The sequence below is a fragment of the Euleptes europaea genome, chromosome 14, assembly GCF_029931775.1.
Source record: "Euleptes europaea isolate rEulEur1 chromosome 14, rEulEur1.hap1, whole genome shotgun sequence".
NCBI lineage: Eukaryota > Metazoa > Chordata > Lepidosauria > Squamata > Sphaerodactylidae > Euleptes > Euleptes europaea.
The window spans coordinates 57,511,126-57,533,476 of NC_079325.1; the positions used below are offsets into that span (position 1 = coordinate 57,511,126).

Below are 22,351 nucleotides of genomic sequence, written 5' to 3' on the forward strand. Positions count from 1 at the left end.
ATGGGAACACCCTCCTCCACCCCCAAACCCGGCTGCCTGAGGCAGGCCTTAATCCTGCTTCTTGGTTAGGACAGCTCTGCAAAGCGCCTCTTCTGTGAGAGTCTCTCTGCACGGAGGTTTTTCATGTCTTTCTCTCCAGGGGAGATTGATCCTATCAAAGAAGTCCGGTTATTTTCCCAGCACATCAGTGAAACCCTGCCCAGTGGATGCAAGGGTAAGCGGACCCAAAGACCCAGCTTCTTCTCTCTCTGGACTGCCCCACACCTGGGACCCCCTCTTCCCCCTTCCCCTCCCCAGATCTGGTGTGTTTGGTTCCTCTTTGTGGCTAATTTCTCATAGGCCCCTCAGGGTGTACAGATCTTTCTGTAAGGGAAGACCCTCAGGGAGGATCTGCTGCCGAATCAGGGCCAAAATAACTCTCTCCATTCTGCCCACGCAGCCTCCCAACAGCCGCCCTCCGTCGCGAGAGATGGACTACTCAGCATACCCTTGGTGAGTTGTGCCGATAAAATCCAGCATGCTTTCCTGGTCGAGGGGCAGAAAGACGGACAGCGTTTGCTGCTTTAATTGGGTTACATTGGCACAGCTCCAGTTAACCATAATAAATGCCTGCATCTGCCCTCCCGCCCCACCCTGTCTTATTACAGAGATATAAATCTTGATTCTATACAGTTGTTGCAGACTTTGAAGAATTGGGGCTCAGAGGGAGAGGGCAGCAGGGCTCCTGTCTTGTGCCTGGAGACGGGGCTTCAAATCCTGATGGGAGACTCCACTGGGGCAGTAGCAAGGAAGTAAAAATAAAGCATGCACCCTGGCCGTCGAAAAGGAGGCTGGATCAATGAGGAAGGAAACCCAGCCGTCTCGCTTCTGAGACTCTTTGGAGCAGAGGGGAGATGCCTCATCCTCTCTCCCCCACCATTGGTAGAAAAGAGCAAGAGTCTAGTAGCACCTTAAAGACTAACAAAAATATTTTCTTGCAGGGTATGAGCTTTCGTGAGCCACAGCTCACTTCTTCAGCTGTGGCTCACGAAAGCTCATACCCTGCCGGAAAATATTTTTGTTAGTCTTTAAGGTGCTACTAGACTCTTGCTCTTTTCTACTACTGCAGACAGACTAACACGGCTACTCACTGTGAATTATCCCCACCATTGGGGGAGCTTAAACATAATCAGCCCTTCCCCCCTCATTCAGAGAGATGGAGGAGATAACGCAGGTGTGGAGATGGTTTCTCAACTCCTCTGCAATGGTCACTTGTGGGTTGAGTGGTGGAGGTTTTTGTTTGAGCCTCTCCCTGTCAGTGAGCCAAGCAGCCCCTCCTAGCCCTTCTCAGGAAGTTTGGAAAAGGAAGAGAGGGGAGACGGGTGAGCAACAAGATTGGCATTGAGTCTAAATGGGGGGTGTTTATAATGGCTTGGGGATTTCAGGATTGGGGGAACTGACTTCCACCCCACTTCTACAATTCTTTGCCATCACAAGAGAAGACTCCGAGCCAGGAGGGGGTGTCATGAGAGGGGGAGGGAAGGAGACCAATGGTCTGAGCCCCACAGGAAAGATGGTTCTTGAAACAGCATTGATCTGTCAGACCAGAATCAGGGTAACATACAACAGTCAGTCAGTCACAGTCACCTTTATTGGCATAAAATCGATACACAATTAAGCATAACTTGACGGCACTTTATACACACACACGTAGGTTAAAACAGCAAGAAATAAAGAAATGCTAAAGTTAATAAACCATCTAGTTAACTTGTTGTCGAACTCTCATAACAACTCTCAGGGATTGTGCCACATTCTCCAGTATATCGGACGAGCGACTGGATAACATAGAACAGGTTTCCCTTCTTTAAAAAGAATTCTGATGAGGCACACTTCAGTGGTGCATCTCTCTAGGCCCAAACTACATGACAGCGTGCCCCTGAGTCCACCGCAGGGTTGCAGCAGTGTTTTATTTTGAATTTCTAGCCCGCCCGCCCGCCCTGGCTAAAACCAGGCTCAGGGCAGGTTTTAGAGCTGGGTTTTAAACTTTTCAAAACTCCATGGGGGGCCTGATCCTCCTGAGGATCACAGCATGGGTGAGGAGGAGATTCTAAGCCCCCCTCCCATGCCATTTTCAAGAACTGAAACTCCAGTGATTGTTCCTGGAACCACTTTACGTGAGGACAGAAATTGATACAAACACCCAAGGTTGCCCACCTGCTGGGTCAAGACTTTTGGTCTGTGTAGCGGAGCATTCTCCACTCTTCTAGTGACTCTTCCAAATCCAGTAATTGCTCAGTCAAGGCTGGGATTACCTGCTCTGACTGGCATCTTCCCTCTGGCCCTGGCTGCAGGTTTTGTTTTCACTGGTGATGCCAAGGGTTGAGCACACATAGGTAGGTCTCTTGAGGCTGCCACCAGCCCTCCCATGCCCTGGGCAGAGGAAGGCTTTTCCCCACCTCTTCTACCCAAGGTCCTTCAGCCACAGCTGTCAAGGACTGCCCTGGGGGCCACCTGCATGCAGAGCCAGCATTTCGCCTCCTGGCCAGGGAGCAGATGAGTGAAGGGCCTCTTTGCCTTAGGTTTGCAGGCAACATGGAGAGGCAGCAGACGGACAACTTATTGAAGCTGCACGTCAGTGGGACGTACTTGATCCGGGAGAGGCCAGCAGAGGCTGAACGCTTTGCCATCAGCATTAAGTAAGTGGCTGCTTGCAATCTGCAAGGAGCCTCCCAGGACAAGTGTGCCCCCTCCCCTTAAAGGGGGAGTCAGCGTGGTGTAAAAGCGGTGGTTTGGAGTGGTAGACTTTAATCTGGAGAACCGGGTTTAATTCCCCACTCCTCCACATGAAGCCAGCTGGGTGACCTTGGGCTAGTCACAGCTCTCTTAGAGCTCTCTCAGCTCCACCTGCCTCACAAGGTGTCTGTTGTGGGTTGTGGGGAAGAGAAGGGAAGGTGATTGTAAGCCGGTTAGATTTTTCCTTAAGTGGTAGAGAAAGTCGGCATATAAAAACCAACTCTTCTTCTTCTTCTTTCCCCCTTTGAAAGGGGAGGGGTCCAGCTCAAATCTAACTTGGGTTGTCTCGGTGGGTGTTGGGGGTGGAAAGTGCAGTCAAGTTGCAGCTGACTCGTGGCGACCCACTCCACAGGGCATTCCAGGCAAGAGACTTGCACAGGTGGTGGTTTGCTGTTGCCCTGCTCTGCACAGCAACCCCAGTCTCCCTTGCAGGTCTCCCATCCAAGTACTAAATGAGCTTCTGAGATCTGAGGAGATGGGCCTAGCCAGGGCCATCCAGGTCAGGGGTTGTTTTCAGCCTGAACTCAGAGCAGGCTCAGAGCGAACAAGCCAGCCCAAGATGTTTTGCTCATGACTGCTGCACCCTTCTGTCCAGGGGAGCGTGCCGCCTCTCAGGTGGAGGCTCCCAAGTAGAGGGGCTTTCACAAGGAAGGAGCCGCTTGCAGCTGCTGATGGCAATCAGATCTAGAGCAAGAATTTGTGCTCCTTCGGAGTCCATTCTGTGTGCCTGCAGAGGCAAGGAGATGCTCTCGAAGAGACCCTGGCATATTGACAACTTGCAAGCCCAGAGCCGGGACCTGTGGCAGCAGGTGCGAATCATCAACTGCCTGCAGCATGGATTGTGTGGTAGTTAAAAGCAAACCCATTCCAGGTTTTGATTGCTGAGAGGTTCAAGTTTTCACATTGCATTTTGCTTTTTGTAAGTTGAGGCTCAGTTTTGAAACAACCCTCAAACCCAGCCCTAAGTTTGCTCTGAGATTTGCTCTGCCACTTCTGCCAGCAGTTCCAGATTAGTGTCCTGTTGGTCAAGGTGCGTCTGAGGATGGCAGTGGCAGGCAGGCGTTCCTCCCGCTCTGGGTCTCCAGTGTCTTCCTGAAGCTGCAGTTCCTTCTTGCAATTCTTCCGCAGGTTCAATGATGAAGTGAAGCATATTAAGGTGGTTGAGAAGGACAACTGGATCCACATCACAGAAGCAAAGAAATTTGAAAGCCTCTTGGTATGTTTTTTTTGGGGGGGGGGGCACCTTGATTCTCGTTCTTGCTGGCTGAAGTCGGCTTTGAGGGTCCCCTGCTGAGGAGTTCAGTGGTTCTGATCCATCCCCTGCAGGAACTTGTGGAGTACTATCAAGCCCATTCACTGAAGGAGAGCTTCAAACAGCTGGACACGACACTGAAGTATCCATACAAGTCTCGGGAACGCTCCACCTCCAGGACCTTAACTCGCTCACCGGGTAACCAAAGGGTGTTAAAATAGGCGGGGGGGGGGGTTCCTCCTAAATCTGTGTGGCTTATCTTGAGAAGAATAAATCTGTGGTGAAGTTACCGGGGTCTAAGGAAATGCATGATGTCGCCCCGCTGAGCATTCCCACACCACCACATACCTCCCTGCGCACTTTTTCACACAACGTAGAATTTACTCAGGAGAACTTAAATCTAGCACTGATGGCTTTTTGAAATGAATTAGGCATGTGCATTGAGAATAGCTCTACAAACTGCATCTAACCATGATGGTTACATGGAGTTGCCAAGTTCAGAGGAAACTGATCAACCTCTTGCCCAGCTTGTGAGCTTCTCGGGGGCATTTAGCCTGCTGCTCCATGTTGGAAGCAGAATGCTGGGCTGGATGGAGCTTGCTCTGATTCTACAAGGCTGTCCTTCTCTTCTTCTTTTTTTAAACAAATGCTGCTTGTTCTGTTCTTGTTTTGCTGTGTTGTTGATTCCCATCCCCTTGTCAAATTTCCCTTTTTTAATTCTGTGTTTTTCCCCCCTTTTCTTTCTCTTGCCGCTCTGTCTCTCTCTGATCTTTCTGCAGCTGCCTGTGCTTCCTACAATTTTTCTTTTCTCAGTCCTCAGGGCCACAACTTCACTTCTCAGAATTCCTCCACTCCTTTCTGGTCAGGTATATATGCGTGTGTGTGTGTGTGTGTGTGTGTGTGTGTGTGTGTGTGCGTGCGTGTATATATATTAAAAAAGCATGTATATATGCACACGCAAGGAGTCAAAGCCACCCTCCATTCTCTGAGAGAAAGGCAAGATATTCTCGCAGGTGAAAGAGCTGCAGGGTTCCCTGGGCAGGTCACTTGCTGGTGTAGCAAAAGAACAAAACAGCAAAATGCTGGTTCTCCGCTTGAGCCACCAGTGCATTTTGTGAAGCAGGACAATGAAAATGCCAGCAGCTACGGTAGGAGCACCTGAGCACACTCTGCTCTCCCAGGATTGGGAATTGTATTGTAACATGGTGGTTTTTTGTCATGATAAACAATATTGTCCTCTTCCCCAGTATGAGTTTTTGCCATGTTTGGGAGTAAAAGGGCACATTAACGCAGCTTCTTTCCCCTGATTTAGGATTGTTTTGACCTCATTTTCTCATTTTGAGAAATGCTACTCAGTGTGGCATTGACGGCAGAATCTTTCTCCCTAAGAATCCCCACTTTTTTTCTGTTTTAAAAGCAAGTTTCTAGACCCTGTGGTGACAGGAGTATGCTTGAAGGTGTGTAGCTGCTGCCTGGAGAAATTTCAGATGCTTTAGGGGTTGCCTGGTGTTTTGCTGTGACTAGAAGAAGTAGAACACGTCTTGCAAAACAAGAAAAAAAAACATGCAAATATCCATCATTGATACCAGTCTCCAGATTCCCCTCCTTGTCAAAGAGTTTGAGTGACCTTGATATAGAACTTGGATTTTTTGGGCGGGGGGTGGAGGGCAGGGGGGGATAGCCTAGGTTGCCAAAAATGTAAGCTTCACTTCTTTTTTTGAGACATATATCTGACCTTGTTTATTTTTGCATCTCAAAATTCCTTTGGATTTGTTTTCTGAGGAGAACTTTTCAAAAACTTTGTTTTCAGCTGAATTTGTTGACAACTCAGGTCAGGGTGGAACAAAATGCAGCAGGTGGAGCTAATTTTTTCACAGAATGGATGTGGCATGGATGAAGACACGTGGGATGTGCCTCCAGAGCTTAACCCATCAAAACCCAAAATGAACATGCCCGTTTCTTAAGAGATTAAGTAAAATAACTAATCCAAATGAGAGTTTCTCTGGTTTCTGGGTACAGACCAAATAAGCTGTATCTCACTGCTTTTCCCGCAGCGCTGTGGCGACCGCACTCTGCTTTCAGTTTCTATTTCTCAAGCACAATGAACTGTAAGGGAGGGTGGCAAGGGGGGAGAGTGTGAGGGTTCCCGACCTTTCTGTGCAAACTCCATAAAATCACTTGCTCAGACAGTCATGCAGAAACAAGGAACTTTAATTGGAAGCTTCAGATGATACAGGCCGCACACTGATAAAGTTGCAAGTGAATACGGTTTCACAAAGACAGAATTATAACCCCTACAGGGAAGCAGATGTCAAACGTATGTTATGGGAAACTATGAGATAATTGTGCATGGTACAAAACATCAAAGAACTCAGGGCTTGTTAGTACTATCTACTCACCAAGGCCATAGTTGGTGGAAGGGAGTCAGTGAGAGCAAGGGAGGGACGTGGGAAGAGGGAGGGGACATTCCAACCTGGGGCCTGTCAGACCCGGCGCTTGAACCAAGGAAAGGCAAAAGGCCTGGACTGCTTTTACGAGTCCGGGGGGGGGGGGGGGAATCACACAGGCTTACAGACACAGGCATACAGACCCTCACATTCTGCCCCCCTTAAGGCCCCCCTCCCCCGAGTCCGGGCGGACGAGGCTTGTCCGGATAGGCAGAATGAAACTCTCGAACCAGGCGGGGAGCCGCCACATGGGGTGCGGCCACCCATTCATCATGGGCGGATCCCAGGTGCTTCCAGCGGACCAAATAGAACAGTTTCCCCTTTTTTTGCTTAGAGTCCAACACTTTAGAAACTTCCAGATGCGTTTCCCCCACCACCACCATAGGAATTTCGGACTTAGGGAGGGGGTGGAACTGAGGAGCAGCGACGTATGGTTTAAGTAGACTGATGTGGAACACTGGGTGTACCCCTCGAAGAGATTTGGGAAGTTCCAACTTCACCGTGACGTCATTGATCACCCGGGTGATAGGGAAAGGACCTACGTACTTGTCACTAAGTTTTTTACAAGGCCGAAGTGAACGTAGGTTCTTTGTGGAAAGGTAAACCTGACCTCCCACCTTGAGTTCCCACCCCGGAGACCGATGTCTATCGGCCTGGTCTTTGTATTTGCGCTTGGCCCTCTCCAGGTTTTTCTGCAACCAGGGCCAAGTGGTCTGTACTACTTGTATCCAATCCTGGACCTCCTGCACCCCCTCAAGTTCAGGAGAGATGTTAGGAGAACCAAAGGGCCCAAAGTCTTTCCCATAAACCACATGAAAAGGACTGAAACCTGTGGAAGAATGGGGGGCATTATTATAGGCATATTCAGCAAAAGGCAGTAGGTCCACCCAATCGTCCTGGTGGTAATTAACATAACACCTCAGGTAGCATTCAACTACAGCATTGACACGTTCGGTTTGACCATCGGTCTGGGGGTGGTAGGCTGAAGAGAGTCCTTGCTCTTCCACCCCCATGACTTTTAGGAAGGCCCTCCAGAATTTGGCAACGAACTGGGCCCCTCTGTCGGAGAGGACCTTCCTCGGGATCGAATGATGCTTCACCACATGATTAATAAACAGTTTAGCCAACTTTTGGGCCGATGGTAGTCCCGCACAGGGAACAAAGTGAACCTGTTTAGAAAATAAGTCTGTTATCACCCACAGTACAGTTTTTCCCCGACTTGGGGGTAAGTCAGTGATAGAATCCATGGCAATTACTTCCCAGGGCATGGTCGGGGTTTCCAGAGGTTTTAAGAGTCCGGGTGGCTTTCCCATCCGTTTTTTGGCAGTGGCGCAGACTGGGCAGCTGCGCATGTACAACTCCACATCGGCTCTCATACCTGGCCACCAAAATTGCCGCTGTAACAAATGCAAAGTCTTTACAAACCCAAAATGTCCCGCAAGTTTGGCCCCGTGAACCATGCCCAGTACTTCTTTGCGGAGTACTTCGGGGACATAAAGCCTACCCCCCTGCAACCACAAGGAGCCCTGTTGGTCAAGATGCGCGGGGAGAACCTGCTGATCCACTTCCCTCAGAGAAGCGTCCCGGAGCTGCTGTTGAAAAGCCTCCAGGATTCCCTTGAGTGGGAGGACATCCTGGCGGTGGGATTGAGACCGGGTGGTAATGGCAAGCCCCGAGACTTCCCCTCTCTGTTCCGGGGTAAACAAGGAATCCACCGGCCGGTCAAAGTCATTGCGGTATTGGGGGAGTCTAGAAAGAGCATCCGCTAACGCATTGTCCTTTCCTGGCACATGTTTCAGGCAAAGCGGAACTTGGCAAAAAAATGTGCCCAATGAATCTGTTTCGCGGTGAACTTTCTAGCCCCTTTTAAGGCCTCCAGGTTCTTGTGATCGCTGCAAACCTCAAAAGGGATTTCTGCCCCTTCCAGAAAATGCCTCCAAACGGTGAGGGCATGTTTAACTGCAGCGGCTTCTTTCTCCCAAATGGCCCAGTTGACTTCGGATTGGGAGAATTTTTTGGAAAAATAGGCACATGGTCTCAACTGACCGTTCTCGTCCCGTTGCAAGAGGGGTCCCCCCATGGCAACATCAGAGGCATTGACGTGGACCACAAAAGGTTTTTCACAATTGGGGTGCGCGAGAACGGGTTCGGACGAGAAAAGCAGCTTGAGCTTATCGAAAGCCTGCTGGCAGTCCGAGGTCCATTGCAGCCTAGCAGAGGGCAAAGCGGCTCCCGCCCCTTTCCCTTTTGTGCGCAGGAGCGAAGTGAGAGGGAGTGGTACCTGGGCAAAGTTAGGGATGAAGTTGCGGTAAAAGTTAGCAAAGCCCAAAAACTGCTGTAAATGTCTGCGCGTGGTGGGGGGTTCCCACTCCATTACCGCCCGAACTTTCTCGGGATCCATCTCTAAGCCCTGATGGGAAATCACATAGCCCAAAAAAGTGATGGAGGGTTAATGGAAATCACATTTGGACACCTTAGCGAAAAGTTTGTGCTCGCGCAGTCGCTGCAGCACCTCGCGCACCAGTTGTACGTGCTCCTTCATGGTTTTCGTATAAATGAGGATATCATCCAGGAAAACCACCACCCCGCGGAACAATAAATCATGAAGCACTTCATTAATTAATTGCATGAACACACTCGGAGCCCCCAAAAGTCCGAACGGCATCACTAAATACTCAAACATTCCAAAACAACTGGAGAAGGCAGTTTTCGGTTCGTCCCCTTCTCGTATGCGGACTCGGTGGTAAGCCTCCACCAAATCCAATTTGGTGAAGATTCAGCCCTCTTTCAATTGCGCGAGAAGGTCTGGAATGAGAGGGAGGGGGTATGCATTAGACTGAGTGACCGCATTCAGTCTATGGAAATCAATACACAGTCTTAGATCTCCCGTCTTTTTCTTGACAAAGAAGGCGGGGGCCGAGTATGGAGCCTTAGATGGGCGGATAAAGCCCCGCGCTAGATTGGTGTCCAAATAGTCTCGCAACACCGCTTTTTCATTTGGACTCATGGGGTAGACCTTCCCCTTAGATAATTTGCCATCCCCCACTATTTCAATAGCACAGTCTGTCTCCCGGTGGGGGGGGCAATTCGTCACATTCCCGCACGTCAAACATCAGCAAACTGGGAATACTCGCTGGGAAGCTGGGGTAAAGAAATTCCAATAGAAGGGGCCTTCACGAGGGCGGCTGCGGGAGTGCTGAGTACTTGGTCTTTATCATGTAACTCACACGGGTTGCGGGGAAAGGTGAGTGTCCGCTCGACCCAGTCTATGGAAGGATTGTGCCCTAGTAACCAATTCATCCCTAACACAACGGGTGCGGTGATGGGGGCAATGGTAAAATAAAGTCGTTCCCAATGCTCCCCTATAGCCATGACGACCGCAGCGGTGCGGTGAGTTACAGGTCCTTTCTTAAAGTCACTGCCATCCATCTGGGAAAAGCGGATGGGTTCAGGCAGCCGCTTCCGCTTAACTCGCAATTGCCGGGCGGCCTCTTCGCTTATCAGAGTGCGGGCACAAACCGAGTCAACTAGGGCCGTAAATTCTAAGGTGGGCCCCCCTTTAGGCAGTGAGAGATTGACCTTTACATACACATTGTCTTCTTGAGCGCTTACCATCAGTGGAGCTCCGTGCACAACGTTCGGAGCGGTCTGCTGAGGAGCCCCCTTTACAGCAGACCGACGGTGTTTTTTGCCGGCACGTCCCAGTCCTCCTCCTCGCTGGAGGAAGCAGATGCGGTATTTGTAATCCGTGACTCCGATGAGTCAAAGGCTTCATTTGTAATCCGTGGCCCCGATGGGCCAGAAGAGCCCGAGGCTTCGACCTCGGCGTGTGCGTGTAGGGCCGAGGGTGCGCCCCGTCGGCTTGGTGCGGCGCTCCGGCGGCGAGGTGGCCCCTCAGGAGGGGGCTTCTCAGGTTCAGTCGTTGTCGGACGAGACGGCCCCGGACGTCCAGGTCGGGAAGGGCAAAGTGTCCTTTCCCCCCGCAAACGAGACAGACCCCGCTCTCAAAGCGTTTGCGGCGTTCGCTCACGTAGGGTCCTCCCCCCGAGGGGGGACGAGAGTCCTTCGGACCGCCGGGTCTGTCTCCACGGGTCTTGGTCTCCCGTCCGGTGCGCTGTCGGGACAGGAGCAGCAGTTGCTTTCGGTTTTCGATGTCAGCGGCGTGACGAACCCACCCTTCAACATCGGGAGGGTTACCTTGCATGAAAGCCCAGTGTTGCAATTCCGGGTTCAAACCTTCGCGGAAACACTGCACCCTGGTAGCTTCACTCCAGTCCAAAATTCGACTTGAGAGCGACTGGAACTCGCTTGCATACTGCGTGACAGATTTAGTCCCTTGGAGCAGTTGTTGCAAGGCAGTTTTTGCTCGCTCACCCAAATGGGGGTCCTCGAAACAGTGGCGAAGGGCGATCATGAAGTCATCGAGACTTCGCAAGACCGGGGAGCGGAGCTCATACTGCTGTACCATCCAGGCGGCCGCCTCACCTTGTAGGAGGGACGCCACGTATTGGACCCGGGAGTCTTCCGAGGTAAAAGTCCGGGACTGTTCGCGCATAAAAATGTCCACTTGCACCATAAAAAACGTCAGTTGGTCACCCGACCCGTCATACGTGATCTTCAGATCTCGGCGGGCCGGTGGAGCAGGACGGATGGGAGGTGCGGGGCCCACAGGCGGACCTGGTGGTTGTCCTCCGTCCGTCGGAGCCACGGGTGGAGTCTGAACCTTCAGGTCATCCATGGCTTTAGCCATCTCCAGCATCACCGCGTTCATGGTATCCATACGTTCCAGTAACTCCTGGCGCTCTTCCTGCCAGCGCTGCCGCTCCTCATCCATCTGGTGAAGCAGCAGGGCTTCCTTTCGGGCGGGGTCGTCCTCGAACCCCAACCCAGGAACCGCAATCCGTCGTGACTGCGCGTCGCTCTGCGGGAGCGATCAATGCCGGGGAGATTCCAGCCAGGTCTCCAAGCGAGTTTGCTTGGACTTTGCACCCAAACCTGACCCGGAGTCAGCTCCACTGGGCGTCTTCCCAGTCGACTTCCCGTCCGAAGGGGGTAGGTCAGGCTTTTTGGGTACAGCATTGTCCTTCTGGTCACTGTTGTCCAACTTGCCGTTGTCATCCCCGTTGCCTGCCATAGCTGTCCAGGAATGGTACAGGAGCAGGACAACGAGGCAGAGGACTTGCAACTTAATGTGAGGGTTCCCGACCTTTCTGTGCAAACTCCATAAAATCACTTGCTCAGACAGTCATGCAGAAACAAGGAACTTTAATTGGAAGCTTCAGATGATACAGGCCGCACACTAATAAAGTTGCAAGTGAATACGGTTTCACAAAGACAGAATTATAACCCCTACAGGGAAGCAGATGTCAAACGTATGTTATGGGAAACTACGAGATAATTGTGCATGGTACAAAACATCAAAGAACTCAGGGCTTGTTAGTACTATCTACTCACCAAGGCCATAGTTGGTGGAAGGGAGTCAGTGAGAGCAAGGGAGGGACGTGGGAAGAGGGAGGGGACATTCCAACCTGGGGCCTGTCAGACCCGGCGCTTGAACCAAGGAAAGGCAAAAGGCATGGACTGCTTTTACGAGTCCAGGGGGGGGGGAATCACACAGGCTTACAGACAAAGGCATACAGACCCTCACAGAGAGCGATTTAGCAGATATGTGCCTGACAGGCACACTATCCATCTGGAATACTTAGCCCATATTCACACCACAGAGCACTGTTCCTGGTTGGCATGACTGTGTCCCCTAATGTCAGGCATGGGCCTGTGAATGGTATGTGGTGGTTTTGCCAGGTGCTGGCCAAGGTCGCTGTGCTATGCCGCTCTTCGGATGTTTAGACTGTATTCTGTGGGAAACTACCTCCAGCTCCGAACTTGCTCCAAGGAGGGGGGTTGCCATGGTACTCTGAGCTAGCCTGCTTTCTATATATGCCATGGGTTGTACAATTGACCCTTACTAGTATCCTCTTGATTCTCAGCTTCTGCTACCTGTAGATTTTTCCTAATAAATCAGCTTACGTTGGACTGTCTGTCTATCGAGTCTGTTTATGGGTTTACCACGGGACTAGGGCTCACATTAGGATACTAGTCCTATTTTTCAGTCCTCTGGCTGGAGCCCTGGAGGGTTTGCCAAGGAATCTGCTCCCTCGGGTCGGAGCTTGGGACGAGTTCCCCGAGGATCCTGACCTTCTGCGGACTACTCTTGAGGAGGCGTGTCGGACCCACGCCGAGTCCACCTGGGTTGGTAGTGGACCAGTGGCATCGAATGGAAGCAGCGGCCCCGTGGGAAACGCGGGAAGCTGACCTCCGTGCCCAAAACGAACTGTGGTGGCTGGACACTTTATTGGAGGAGGCCCGGCTAGTGCAAGAGGACTTTGCCCTCCTGACTCGGTTAGTGACTGGCCTCGGAGCGTGTTGCGGGACTCGAGGAGAATCGACGGCGCCAGTCCAGGGGCTCACTCTTCTTTTCACCATGGCAGAGGGCCGGGGAGACGTGTTGCTGGATCGGGACCAGTTTACCCTGGACAATCAAAATGCGGCCGCCCGGACGCTTCTATGGCTTATGGACCTCCCTCCTGACACGGCGTCGGAGGAAGACGTCTGGAAAGTTTTAGAACCAGAGTATGGCCCTTCCTCCGCGGATCTAGCCCGGCAGGCTCGGCCCCTGCTAACGGAATACCGGGAACTGAAGTTTCTGCTGCAGCAAGCGGCCAAACCGCTCGTGGCGACTGCCTGCGCTGCTGCTCTGGAGGCGGCACGGGCCCAAGCGGCCCGGCAACAGGCGACTGAGCAGCTTTTGGCAGAGACGGCCGCAGCTCAAACAAAAGCGGCCCTGGAGCAGGTGGTGGCGGCTGGCGCGCGACCTAAAAACATTGGGGGGCCGGACTGGCCCTCTCTCCCATTGTTCCCTTCGTTTTCTCCGGAACCCTATGTGCCTTGGGATGTAAGCCGTAGACAACGGCTCGCCTTTGCATCTGATGTGCAGGATTACCCTGATGAGGGGGATCTGGACGAAGAGGATTCTGACGACTGGAACACTAATCTCCGTGTTAGCCAAGCCCGACGGACTGGGGGGGCTGAGGAGGAAATACACGCTTTGAAATTTCAAAACCAAGAAGTGCTGGAGCGTATGACACAAATGCAAGACCAAATGGATGTGTTAGTACGCGAGTATGGACGCTTACATCAAGCCCAAACCGTACCCACGCCCATGCCAGCTCCGGCACCGCCACCGGTGCCCGGGCAGCAACTGGTTCCCAGGCAGCAGCCAGTGCCTGGGCAGCAGGCAGTCCCTGGGCAACAGCCGGTTCCGAAGCAGCTGCTACATGCGTTACCTCCAGGGTTGCCAGCCCAGCCAGTGGCCCCACTCCAACCAGTAGCACCGGGAATACCGTGGTAGCCCCGTCTTCCTTCGCAAAGGGAGTTGCGAGTGACTTTTGACAGTTCTGCAGAAACCTTGCCTTGCTTTCTCCACCAAGTGGATAGTTTTATGAGGGAACAGGTGCATACTTTCCCCACTGAGGATAGTCGAGTACGGTTTGTCTCATCCCTTTTAACTGAAAGGGCTGCCGAGTGGATGATCCTACAGTTCAACACCCGGGCCCGATCCGTTCTCTCGCTTAACGAGTTTATGCGAGCATTACGGAGGCGTTTTGACGACCCATTCCGGGGCGAGAAGGCTAAAACCACTATCCTGCAACTGCGGCAAGGATCCTCTTCAGTAAGAGAATTTGCCGATGACTTTCAAAGACTTGCCAGTAAAATAGTGGACTGGAGCGAAGCCACCCGAGTCCACTATTTCAGAGAGGGTTTACACCCTGACATCCTGTCTTGGGCGTATATGCAGCGGGACCTGGCCACGTTAGAGGAATGGATTTTACTGGCAGAGGAGGTGGAGAGCCACCGCCAATTCATTTCCCTCGCCCGGCGCAGGGCTAAGGAAGGGGGGCAGCACCCCTACCGTGCTGGAACTAAACCTCCCCCCCCCCCGCTCCGCAGAAGCAAGCCCAGTCTACATTGGACCGTGCGACACGGTTCCAAAAAGGAGCTTGCCTCATTTGCGGTGCCATGGGCCACTTTGCTGCGGCTTGTCCAGAGCATCCGACCCAACGCCCTCGATTGGAAGGTACTCCCCGCGGCAGAGGGAATGCCCGGAGACGAAGTGCCACAATGGATCGTAACGTCGCCCCAGGACGGAAGTATCCCCCAGTTCTCCACATCAAGGAAGCTGCAAAAGATCCTGCATCGTCGGACCCACCGGGGTCCAGGATTACAATTACAACCACCCAGGAGGAGGACAGCTCCGCTTCCTCTGAAGATGGTGACCGTTGGGACACCCCTGCCCTGAATTTGGCATCTCCCCTTCAGCAGCCAAAAAATGGACAGGGTCTGCGGTAGATGGAGCGACATCGCAGACCACTGCAGATGCTTCTGCACGTCCCAAAGCTCCACTAATGGTGAGCGATGTAAGCAAAACTGTAAACCTTGATGTAGTTTTGCAACACTACCGACGGGGTCCCCTAGTGAAAGTTAAGGCATTAATAGACTCCGGGTGTGCCCGCACTTTGATCAATGAAGCCACCTTTAAAGCTCTTAAAGTGAAAGCCATGCCTTAACCGGCGCCGGTTCAGTTTGCCCAAATGGATGGCAGTGACTTCAGTGGGGGGGCGGTAGACTGGCGTACTGAAGGGGTGGTGATGGGGATTGGCCGTCACTGGGAGCAGATTCATTTTACTATAGCTCCCGGAATTCGTTACGCTGTGGTTTTAGGAGTAAACTGGCTTGAGGGACACAGTCCTACCATAGACTGGGCAGCCAAGACGTTAGCGTTTGACAGCCCACAGTGCGAAAGTCATTGCCATGAAGTAGCCGTCAAAACTGGGGTGGGGAATGCCAAAAGCATCATCACGAAAGCATCTCCAACCCCAACATCTGTGTTCCATCCCACTTCGTCCTCTCTGCCCCCTGAGTACCAGGACTTTGCAGATGTCTTTAATGTACAAAAATTTTGAAGCTTTGACAGGGACTCGTAAACTCTCCGCAAAGCAATTGAGATGGGCGGACTTCTTTTCCCAATTCCACTTTGTACTGAAATATGTTCCTGGGAAGCAAAACCTGCTGGCGGATGCCCTGTCCCGACTCCCCCAATATCCAAATAAGGTGGACTGTCCCACAGAGTCCCCCTTTACTCCCGCCCAAATGGGTCTGGTTCCAACTCTGGCAGTGCAAACTCGATCTCAAACCCAAACCCAACGGTAGGCGACCTTAGACGGGGGGGCAGCAGCCAATTGAACCGCCCGCTTCGCTCCCTTCGCCTGCACAGACCCTTCCACCTTTGGGCAGGGAGGTGGGGCAGCAGCCGGTCGACCCGCCCGCCCTGCTCCCTTCGCCTGCATAGACTGCTCCGCCTGTGCAACCTGCAGACGAAGTGCACAAAGAACAGGAATTGACGAGACTATCAGAATCTTTCAAGGAGAGCCTTCTTCTAAGCTACCAAACAGAACCCTCCTCTCCAGACCACCCGACTACTCTAGTTAAGCACGGAGACTTCTGGTACAAAGATTCTAAATTGTATATACCAGAAAGCTTGCAAGGGGAGGTCTTGGGTATGGTCCATGGAGCCAAAACTGCAGGACATTTTGGTTTTCTTAAAACGTTGCATCTGTTATGTCGACAATTCTGGTGGGCGGGCATGCGGTCGGACGTAGACTCATTCGTACGCAGTTGCCCAGTGTGTGCTGCTGCTAAGCGGCCCCAAGGTAAACCGCCCGGATTACTACAACCCTTGGAAACCCCCACTAGACCTTGGGAAGTAATTGCAATGGATTTCATGACTGATCTTCCCTCCAGCGGGGGGAAAACTGTACTCTGGGTAATTACTGATTTGTTTTCCAAACAAGTTCATCTCGTACATTGCGCAGTTATCCCCTCTGCCCCGAAGTTGGCCCGCCTCTTTGTGTCACATGTCTTCAAATATCATTCCTTCCCACACAAGATCGTGAGCGACTGCGGGAGTACCTACGTGTCTAAGTTTTGGAGAGCTTTTCTAAAATTGGTGGGGGTGAAACAGGGACTGTCAAGGGGCGTTTCATCCCCAAACGGATGGTCAAACCGAACAAGTTAATTCTGCATTGGAATGTTACTTACGATGTTATGTTAATTACCATCGGGATGATTGGGTGGACCTGTTGCCCTTTCCTGAGTATGCGTACAATAATGCTGTCCATCAGTCCACAGGATTCAGCCCCTTACAAGCTGTGTATGGGAGGGATTTCAGCCCTATTGGCCACGTAGATATTTCTGGGGAGGAGGGTGGCACCGATGTGGCTGAGTGGGTGCGCACGATTCAAGTGACTTGGCCCTGGCTCATTAAAAATCTGGAACATTCCAAACGTAAATACAAAGCCCAGGCTGACAAACACCGGTCCCCAGAGTGGGAGTGCAAAGTGGGGGACCTGGTATATTTGTCCACCAAAAATCTGCGATCCACCCGTCCATGTGGGAATCTCAGTGCCAAATACATGGGACCGTTCCCCATTGCTAGAATTATCAATGCAGTAACGGTGGAGTTCTCCCTCCCCAAATCTCAACGGAGAATCCACCCTGTATTTCACATCAGTCTTCTGAAGCAGCATGTCCCCTCCCCACAATGGCACCCCGAGCCACCCCCTGAGGTATCCGAGATGTTGGGGGGGAGAACTTTTCGAGGTGTCCTGAATCCTGGATTCACGTATTCACCACGGTGCCTTACAATACCTGGTGCGCTGGAAACATTTCACCTCTGCCCAGGATGAATGGGTACATGCCCGTCATGTCTCCACCCCCCGTCTAGTTCGGGAATTCCATACTGCTTACCCTCACAAACCCTCTGCTGGGTAGTAGCTCATACCTAATCATATTGCTAGCTTGGAAAGGACACATTCTTTATAAGCAAAGGTGCTGCTTGCCTAAGATGTTTGTGCTGGTGGGCATTGGCCTGCAAAAAGCTTTCTCTACAGTCCTGGAGAGCAGAGTGGGAGGCAGAGGTTTTGCTCTTGTCTAGTCTCTCTCTCTCTCTCTCCCCCGCCCCCACAAACCAACATCTAGGAAAGAGGCAAAGGCACTGTTGTATCCTCTGTAAGTATTCAGTATTCTAGTTGACAAATTGGGAAAATGTGGTTTAGATCCTAATATTGTTAGGTGGATCTGCAACTGGTTGACAGATCGTACCCAAAGAGTGCTAGTTAATGGTTCCTCATCCACTTGGAGAGAATTGACTAGTGGAGTTCCTCAGGGATCTGTGCTGGGCCCTGTGTTGTTCAATGGTTTTATAAATGATTTGGATGAAGGAATAGAGGGATGCTTATTAAATTTGCAGATGATACTAAATTGGGAGGGGTAGCAAATACTGTAGAAGACAGAGCCAAGATGCAGGATGATCTTGACAGGCTGGAGAAGTGGGCTAGAACTAATAAAATGCACTTCAACAAAGAAAAATGTAAAGTTCTGCATTTAGGTAGGAAAAATCAAATGCATAATTATAGGATGGGGGAGACTTGTCTGAGCAGTAGTACTTGAGAAGCTGTCATCTAGAGGAGGGTGCCAAGTTGTTTTCTGTTGCTCAAGAAGGTCGGACCAGAACCAACGGGTTGAAATTAAATCAAAAGAGTTCCCGTCTAGACATTAGGAAGAATTTTCTAACAGTTCGAGTGGTTCCTCAGTGGAACAGGCTTCCTCGGGAGGTGGTAAGCTCTCCTTCCCTGGAGGTTTTTAAGAAGAGGTTAGATGGCCATCTGTCAGCAATGCTGATTCTGTGACCTTAGGCAGATGATGAGAGGGAGGGCATCTTGGCCATCTTCTGGTCACTAGGTGTGTGGGGGGGAGGTAGTTGTGAATTTCCTGCATTGTGCAGGGGGTTGGACTTGATGACCCTGGTGGTCCCTTCCAACTCCATGATTCTATTCTAAGGGGTGAGGGCAGCTGGGCCACTGGGGTGGAGCCCGAAAGCCAGAGACCAGTCTTTTTGTGATCCATCACCAAGGTCTAAGGCTTCCACCCTCTAACAGCAGAAAAAGAGAACCAAGAAAAGGCAATGAGGGAGAAAGATCAGATCTCTGAGAGAACCTCTCTCCTTGTCACTGAATATTCCAGGGCAAAACCACTTATGCACAAGTTCACCCACTCACAACAAAAGTGGCAGGGAGTATCTCTTGTGTGTGGGGGGGGGGCGGGAATGCAAAAGCACAGTCCTGAGGCAAGGGGAACTTCACCCAACACTTGGCTGCATAGAACATCTACCTTCAGACCAAGCCATAAGAGGAAAGGCTGAGGGAGTTGGGAATGTTTAGTCTGGAGAAGAGGAGGCTGAGGGAGGACAGGATTGCTCTCTTGAAGTATTTGAAGGGCTGCCACTTACAGGAGGGCAGGGAGCTGTCCCTGTTGGCAGCAGTGGATAGGACTTTCAAGAATGGGTTTAAATTACTGGCGGAAAGGTACCAGCTGGATATTAGGGGAAATGTTTTTTACAGTAAGTGTAGCTCAGCTGTGGAAACGGCTGCTTAGGGAGGTGGTGAGCTCCCCCTCACTGGCAGTCTTCAAGCAGTGGCTGGACAAACACTTGCTGGGGATGCTCTAGGCCAGGGGTGTCGAACACAATTGTTAGGAGGGCCGGATATAACATAAATGTCACTTGGTCGGGCCAGGCCATGCCTCAACAGCCCAGATCAGGAGCTGGGGGGGGGGCTGCCTCGGCTGGCTCATGTGCCAGATGAGAGCTTTCAAGGGGCTGGATCTGGCCCTCAGGTCTTATGTTTGACACCCCTGCCGTAGGTTGAGCCTGCTTTGAGCAGGGGGTTGAACTAGATGTCCTGTATAGCCCCTTCCAGCTCTATGATTTCTTGCAGCCTGGTCTGCAAGCGAGCATTTTAATTGTCCCTAGAGCTAAAATACTTTCTCCTGTCTGCCCAAGAGCTGGGGAGGGGTCCCTCCCTCGAGGTGAGGGGGACAGTCCCGGAGGATTTTATCACAGCTGGGCAGGAGACAAAATGTTAGGCGGGTTAGGCAGTGTTTCCCATTGTTATCAGAATATAACCATGACTCAAAACACTTCTTGTAAATATGCTGGAGAATCTAAACAAAATTTTGAACAGAGAAAGCTGAACCTGAAAAATATCTCTGTGCACATCCCTCGTGGGCAGTCCAGGACTTCTTTGCGGATCTGCTTCCTCCTCACCGCCATTTCATTCCTTACCAGTGTGGTGTAGTGGTTAAGAGCTGTGGTTTGGAGCAGTGGATTCTGGTCAGGGGAACCGGGTTTGATTCCCCACTCCTCCACGTGAGCGGCGGAGGCTAATCTGGTGAACTGGATCGGTTTCCCCACTCCTACACATGAAGCCAGCTGGGTGACCTTGGGCTAGTCACAGCTCTCTCAGCCTCACCTGCCTCACAGGGTGTCTGTTGTGGGGAGGGGAAAGGAAGGTGATTGTAAGCTGGTTTGATTCTGCCTTAAGTGGCAGAGAAAGTCAGCATATAAAAACCAATTCTTCTTCTTCTTCTTCTCTTATGCAGCTTCCATTTGTTGCGATGGGATTTAGTGCCGGAGACCCTGATGTGTGCACTCCCTCTTTCCTGGCCCAATTCCCATTCCACATTTTTTCTCCCCAAAGCCATCTTGATCATCTCCTTTTCATCTTGACCTCAAGAAACCTAGCATTTTGTCTTCCTTTCTCCTGCATACTGACCCAGTTCAACCTTGGTATGCAAAATATTGAAAGCTGATTCCCTTTCTTAGCTGCCATGGTCTAGCAGCCAGACTAGAATGGTGGAGACCTGGCTTCGAATTCCTCACTCAGCCATAGCAGTTCATTGGGTGATGATGTACCAATTACTTTTTCTCAGTCTAATCTACCTCACAAGATTGTTGTGAGGATAAAATGGGGCAGAGACTCCCCCCCATCCTCCTTGGAGAAAGAGTAGCATAAAGATTTGGTAGAGAGGAATGGACAAGGTACCCCAAAACCATATAAAGGAGCTGCCTTCCTTTATCTTTAACATTTACAAAATGCTTTTAATTTTTCCCTGTGAAATTATTTTTTCCACCACTGCAACCACAGCCTTGTTTGAGGATAAGATTATTTGATCAAAAGTAAATAAATGCTAACAAGAAAAACTTCCAGTAAAAGCCAGTCAAAGAATGTGCCGCTGCAGCTTCCAAATTCCCCCGTCACAGAAGACTGAGAGCCGGACAAAGACCGGCTTGATCTGTGTCTCTGGCCTCAGAAGCATTTCGGAAGTGGCCTCCCCTCCGGGGCTTCAGAAGCCTGCCCTGTCCTTCTCTCTGGGTTCCCAGTGACCGCTTTGTGGCAGAAGCCAAGAGGCCAGGGAGAGAGAGCCCAGGTTGAACTTGGTCCAGTCCCGCTCCATGTGTTGACTGTTGCAACCCTCCACACACACACCCGTGACACTTCTTGACCCTCCGCTCTTCCTTTCCTGGCAGTGTTCACGCCGCGAGCCATAGGGACGGCCATCGCAAGGTACAACTTTGCCGCCCGGGACATGCGGGAGCTCTCATTGCGAGAAGGAGACGTTGTGAAGATCTACAGCCGCATCGGTGGGGACCAGGGCTGGTGGAAAGGAGAGACCAGTGGAAGGGTGAGCGCTCGTTGCCTGTGAGCTCCGTGTCCATAAGCAACAGGGGCTTCCCACTTGGCAGTTTTTGGGGTGAGGAAGAGGCTGTGGTTTGGAGTTCTGCTTACAGCATTTCCCCCCTCTAGTGCAAGAAGCCCCCCCCCAATAAAGACACATCCATGTTGGACATTGGGCACTAGGGGGTCAAATTATAAGAGGGATCTTTATTCACTGATATTTATTGAAAAGATTTCTGTGCCACCTTTTCACCCCAATAGGGTCCCAAACAGGATCGGGGCAACTGTGCAAGCTTATTACAGCCTTTCCTGGGCAGCAGAAGGAACTGCAGGCTTTCCCCAGCAGTTGCTCCTCCCCTTGGGAGTGAGATGATCCGGGAGATCCGGTGGTCCCTTTCCCCTTCCCAGTCCAGAGCTCCAGTCGGGGAGGGAAGTCTTGGGGCTGGCCCCTCGGCACCCTTCTCCTTCCAGCTGGCTTCCCCTTCCTTGCTCTGGGCCTGCTGCCTGGCTCCTGTATCTCAGCCGCTCCCCTGCCTCAGGCCTGCCTGCCTGCTGGCCCACAGCCTGTGGCTTCCGCCTGATCTGACGTTACGGCGGCCTGCCCCTTCTGCTAGAGCCTGGGCCTGTGAAGGCTCACAGAGTGCCTGTCCCTTTGCAGGTCTTCACCCTCTCATTATTCCCGCTGCAGATCGGCTGGTTTCCTTCGACCTATGTGGAGGAGGAGGGCATACAATGACACCTGGACCTTTGGACACTGTCGACCCAGGAAGAGACTCTGCCCACTGCACAAACCGGTGGCGGCTGCTGCTGAGGCTCCGCAGGACACACTCAGCCTTGAGAGCAGAGACGCCAGCCCCTCGGGGGCCCTTTGCAGTCGCTCTTCTGTGAAAGTGTGGCGTGTGAGAGAGAGAGTGAGCTCGCACACACAGCACTGTGGAGTGTGCTGAAACTGGGGAAGGGGTAGGGAGAGGTTCGGCAGCTTCTAATTGGCGGCTAGAATTGTACATAAAATTTGCCATGAAAGATCATCTCGGCTGGCCCAGTGGATTTGGCGGCAGCTCTGCTACAGAGTGCGGAAGCCCCTCTGAGGTTGCGCCCAAAGCTCCGGAGGAAGGGCGGGACAGCGTGGTCGGTGGGGTGGCATTTCTCAGTCCTGGGGAAGGGGAGGGGCCTGCTGTTGGGGGGGAGAGTTCTGATTTTTACTGCAGTCCAGAGTGGAGGGACTTTTGCGTAAGAGTAAATGGTATCAT

General features: G+C 51.8%; 1 protein-coding gene across 1 annotated transcript in view; it reads left to right on the top strand.

Moving 5' to 3' along the window:
• VAV2 (vav guanine nucleotide exchange factor 2) overlaps window positions 1-21,880 on the top strand; it is a 293,174-nt gene extending 271,294 nt beyond the window's left edge. The window contains exons 20-26 of the mRNA XM_056860968.1: window positions 140-214; window positions 440-492; window positions 2,559-2,675; window positions 3,901-3,988; window positions 4,099-4,222; window positions 20,954-21,108; window positions 21,790-21,880. Of these exons, the coding sequence (XP_056716946.1) occupies window positions 140-214; window positions 440-492; window positions 2,559-2,675; window positions 3,901-3,988; window positions 4,099-4,222; window positions 20,954-21,108; window positions 21,790-21,837 (660 nt within the window). The 3' untranslated portion in view covers window positions 21,838-21,880. The remainder of the gene's footprint in view (window positions 1-139; window positions 215-439; window positions 493-2,558; window positions 2,676-3,900; window positions 3,989-4,098; window positions 4,223-20,953; window positions 21,109-21,789) is intronic.
• The last annotated feature ends 471 nt before the right edge of the window (window positions 21,881-22,351 follow it).